This window comes from Hemiscyllium ocellatum, chromosome 18 (genome assembly GCF_020745735.1).
Source record: "Hemiscyllium ocellatum isolate sHemOce1 chromosome 18, sHemOce1.pat.X.cur, whole genome shotgun sequence".
Taxonomy (NCBI): domain Eukaryota; kingdom Metazoa; phylum Chordata; class Chondrichthyes; order Orectolobiformes; family Hemiscylliidae; genus Hemiscyllium; species Hemiscyllium ocellatum.
The window spans coordinates 27,063,667-27,068,490 of NC_083418.1; the positions used below are offsets into that span (position 1 = coordinate 27,063,667).

A 4,824-nucleotide genomic window follows, 5' to 3' on the forward strand; every position below is an offset into this window, starting at 1 on the left:
CATATAAACAGAGTGTGTTTTGATTTGATTCAGGAGACAGCTGCATTTATTTTAATAAAAGATCAAAAGCAATAGACAGAACGCATTTAAATAAAGACTGGATTTTTTCAACAAAATGTGAGATTTTACTTTTTTTGCTATTTGCCACAAGCTTTTAGAAATTAATATGATTAGAGATATTTTAGTTTCTTTTTAAATAAATAATTTGGCAGTGAATCTGCCTCTTACACAATGGCTACACTCCTCATTTTCTGAGACTGATGGCATTTACATTTCTTATGAGTTGCAGTAGGCTTCGAGTTCGTAAAGGGAGCAGGTATTGTGACAGCAGTGCTCCACTATGCCTCTCTTCATCATCCGACCTAGCATTTTATTGAATAGAGGTTTCTGCTGTGCCTCATTGTCTTGAACAGACTCTTCACCAAGTAATCCTGAAAGTGAACAATTGGTCTTATGTTATTTCTCCTATTCTTAGAAAATCATAGAATCTGTGCAAAAACAAACCATCATGAATGGGCTGTATTTTATCGAGTGTTGTAGCCTCAGATCCCTCAGACTTAAAATGGTCAGGACAGAGGAGTCCATCCACAATGCAGACAGTTGCCCCACAGCAATTTTACACTGGGAAGAATGTTAAGGTGAGATATATGACCCTAGATTGGAGAGCTGCCAGACAATCAGATGACTGGCAACTCTGCAGACCCAGCAGTGCCATTCAAAAACCCAGATAAGCCAGGGGTATCAGCCAGCTGAATGGAGGGCTTAGTAAAGGAGGTTGGGTGTAGCGTTGAATGAGGCTGGTGTTCCTCCTTTGACCAATGCAATGAAGAACCTCCAATTTGCCTGACACCAACCACGCAGTTTAAAGGTGCCAGACTTCCATCATGGCATGGGCATGGCCCGCCAAACCCCACTCACTCAGGGTAAAATCCCTCTGGTTGCAGAGCGAGGCTGTTTATTGGGCATTAGCTGTCTACTTACGAACCCCAATAAAACAAAGGATCAAAAGGCTATGAAACATCTTTACCCAGCCCTGTAAAATGTCAGACCAGTTGGGAGGGCAGGAAAACCTCATTTTACCTGTACCTGCACTTATGTATTCATCATTAGGTTTATTTGAAAATCCTTTTCTTTGAACATTCTGTATTTCACACAAATATAGATAAGTCTTCAGGAGACTTTCCTGAAACATTAAATTAGCAATGAATGTGAATAGCTGTAGACAATAGGGTGGAGGGCTGTCACTATGTTCGAAACTGTTTTGGCATCTTTGCAAACCTGTAGAGGCACATTTGCCAAAATTGCTAAACTTCCCAATGTGCTAGTGACTATGTGCTTTAGAGCATGGAAGTTTTGTTGATTTTTTAAAAAATAAATTCAGTTGGATTATTGCCTTTAATTCTGGGTTCCCAACTTCTGAAAAGATAGGAAGATCTTCAATAGAGATTTACAAAAGCATAATAGACTTTATCCATGTAAACAGATGGAAAAAAAGTAGGATTATTTTCCTTATGGAGGTCAGAGATTGTCAACGAAGAGGTTAACAATTGTAAGGAATCTTGACATGGAGTACATAATTAGAGATGACTTACAGCAGAAGAAGGTTTGATAACCAAAAGACAGAAATACAAGATCACTGGCAAAATAAAGTAAAGAAAGAGATTGCTGTTTTTCTACAATGTATTAAAATGGTGGAATGAGACATTTGATGGCGTGGAAAAGGGGATTGAATAGCACTTTTCAAAAGGAAATGACATTCATACTCGACAAAGGAGGAAGATAGAGTGCTGCAGGGAAAGGGAAAGTGAGTGGGACTAATTGAATAGATCATTTAAAAAGTGAGCACTGTCATGACAAAGAGTATATGTGCTGGCATTTTCAAAAGGCTTTTGAAAAGAGATTATGCAGTAGACTAATGACGAAAGTCAGAAACTGTGGAGTCAGTGGACAAGTAGCAAAATAGAGAGCAAACTGGCTACAAAGAAGGAGATAAAGAGCAAAGGATTACAGTAATTACTCAGCCTAGCATCAAGTTAAAAGTATGGTTTCACACAAGCTGATGCTGTTCACCATTTACACAAACAGTTTGAGTGCAGGAACCAGAAAAACAATCTCAGACTTTACAGGTGACACCAGATTGGGGCCATATTTAGTGTAGAGAAAGAATGCAAAAAAATTAAAGAACACATTAATAAACTTACAGAATGTTTGTACAAATGACTTAGAGTTTAATATAGTTCAGTGTGAGATGATATATTTTGTCCGGATGAATAAGAAGGTCACATATTGTTTGGCAAATATGAGTGTTAATAAGACAAGGAGCAAATAAATCCCAGTTATTAAATGTATCAATGCAAGTTAATTAAATCAGAAAAAAAATTCAATCTATGCAACACGACGCTTTCTTAGTGAAATTGGAAAATCAGAGAACTTTTGCATAAACCTTGCAAAGGACCTTGATCAGGTCACACTTAGAGAATTGTCGCCTACTCCTGTCTCCATCTTACGGAAAGGACATGGGAGATTTACAAGGATGCTAATGCCAGAATTATAGGAACAACCAAACATTTTGGGAATCTTTCTTTGAGATGAGACAAGTCTTTGGATGACTCAATTATTAAGGTTGTTAAAAATATGAACGAGGGTAAAGATGTTTCCACGTGTGAAAAATCCAAACTAGGGCCCATAAAAAAGCTGATCACAGGTAAATCTAAGAAAGGATTAAGGAGAATTCTTCACTGTCAAAGTAATTAGACTGTGGAGATTGATTTTAAGTAGAGTAGTTGAAGTTGATATCTTTGTGCATTTAAGGGGTGGCTGGGCAAGTACATGAGGGAGGAAGAAAGTGTCAGATATGTTGATGGAGTTAGATGAAGTAGGGCACATTGGAGACCAGGCAGGGCATTTTTTGCATGGTTTATTTATGTGCTGCACATTGTCTGAAGTTCTATCTAAAAATGGACACGGTGCCCCATGTGCTATTTGCTTCTATTGGAAATATCAGGTGGGACAAATCAAATAGCAGCCCTGAACATTCCACCACTACACATCCCAAGTTAATCTCAGTGAAAATCTAACCTTTGTGATTCAGGGCATAATGCTGAAGCATGATTTCTCACCCCATCTGTGAGTCAGATTAAATTCCTGGTTATTATGAAATGCAGAAAAAAACTCCATGCATTTGGGCTAACATACCTAGAAGCTGCACAATGCTTTTTTTTGTTTTAGGTTCATAGTAGAAACCCTTACTTCCACACACAAAATGTACAGCGTCCACAAGCTGTGAGCCACACAGGTGTTGTGAAGGTTGTGTTTCGAATCCTTTTGGGCAAGAGAAGATGAACAATACAGCCACCAGCACAATTTGGTTCCAAAGCACCATTTCAATGATTAAATGTAGGATTCCCTTTTAAAAGAAAAGAAAGAAATAATTGCATGTACAGAAGGTCTTCCACATTAGTAGTTTGTCCCTTTGAACTTCAAAGTAAGTTGACTATTTATGTCCCTCTTAATGAAGTCCAAAATACTGACTGATTTAATAACTGCTTTCTCCACCTTTCCTGCTATCTTCAGTGATTTGTACACATATATACCTGTCCCTTTGCTCCTGCATCCACTTAAGTATTGTACCCATATTATACATGGCCACTGGCCAAGTAGCTCACTTTTAGGTGATCTGGGATACTGCCTGTACCAGCCTAATGATTTTTATACATTTGTACAGACCTCACACAGCCAAATACAGCCCTGGAATAACAAATTCAAAGGCAGGCAGGGTAGTTAATTTGTGCACTGCAAGATTACACAAATGGTAAACAGATAATCTTGTTTTGGTGGCAGCAGTTGAGGGATTAAATGCTAACCAGGACCTGTTCCTTGTCTTCTTTGAAAAGGGGCACCCTTCAGTAATACATTGAACAGGCTGGTCAGGATTTTTGACCCAATACCTTACCCAAAGGACTGTGCCGACTCTCGCCAGCCTTAGTTTGAGCGTCCCGAGTGTTGGGGAGCACCTTGAACAACAACCGAGCAACAGTTTGCAGGAATGATCAACCAACTTTGTAATGAAAGTGGTTAGTCAAGATCAAAGTTTCATTCAAATCTAAGCTCTGAAAATGTCATAGCATTCTTACCTGACCAGTCTGCTGCAGCTTGACTCTGAGCCTGTCAAAGGTGCACTGACCATTGAGACAGCAAGTTTATTTATATTGCAAGCTGTTCAGCTATTGCTTTAAATTTGGTGTTTAGCTCTCAAAACATCCCCTCCCTTGATTCTCTGGTTAAAAAAATCTCGCTGGCTTTGCACATTTGTTAATTGTTACATTTTGCAACTCATTTAACTTATCCCCTGTAAGTGTTTGCACTGGTAATATTTGTCCTTCATCTATTCTCAGCATCAGAAGCTGCTCATAAAAACTGATCATTTCACTTTCAAGTGGTGTTAAACCTTCAGAACAGCTCTGAAATTGTCCATTGGTCAATTAGTAACAACTGGAGGAGCTGTTTTGGTAGGTGTTGTTAATATATTAATTGCATTTCATTGTTTTGCTTATTAGACTCAGTGATGGCAAAAGAACACTTCTAAGCACTTAAAGATCCAGCCTGCCCTTCTTAATGAACCTGTTGAATCGTTGATGTAGCAGTTTGGTAGGAATTGAATGGAACTGTATTGACGTGGATTGGTCAATGATTTGCCATCACCTTTCCTATAACAGGTCGAACACTCTCAATTTTCCCAGCCCTATGTGATTAATAGCTCACTCTCTTTTTCCTTCTGTTCAGCTGTTTCTTTTTCTCTTTGCTCCTTACTTTTTCTTGTTCTCT

At 38.6% G+C, this 4,824-nt stretch overlaps 1 protein-coding gene across 1 annotated transcript; it reads right to left on the reverse strand.

Annotated features, from left to right (window-relative positions):
- Positions 1 to 276: 276 nt before the first annotated feature.
- On the reverse strand, positions 277 to 3,382 carry LOC132824540 (insulin-like). Its single transcript, XM_060839173.1, has 3 exons — positions 3,173 to 3,382; positions 1,081 to 1,183; positions 277 to 431 (listed from the first exon to the last, which is right to left on the reverse strand). Exons 1-3 carry the CDS (start codon positions 3,380 to 3,382, stop codon positions 277 to 279), a joined length of 468 nt encoding a protein of 155 aa, XP_060695156.1.
- Positions 3,383 to 4,824: the final 1,442 nt, after the last annotated feature.

Excerpts from the sequence above, each read along its gene's own strand:
- LOC132824540 (XM_060839173.1), bottom strand. The coding sequence starts at position 3,382 with ATGGTGCTTTGGAACCAAATTGTGCTGGTGGCTGTATTGTTCATCTTC. Across the intron at positions 1,184-3,172 it reads TGTTAGCCCAAATGCATGGA|GAAAGTCTCCTGAAGACTTA; the intron begins GTTTTTTTCTGC and ends TTAATGTTTCAG. Across the intron at positions 432-1,080 it reads ATACATAAGTGCAGGTACAG|GATTACTTGGTGAAGAGTCT; the intron begins GTAAAATGAGGT and ends GTTCACTTTCAG.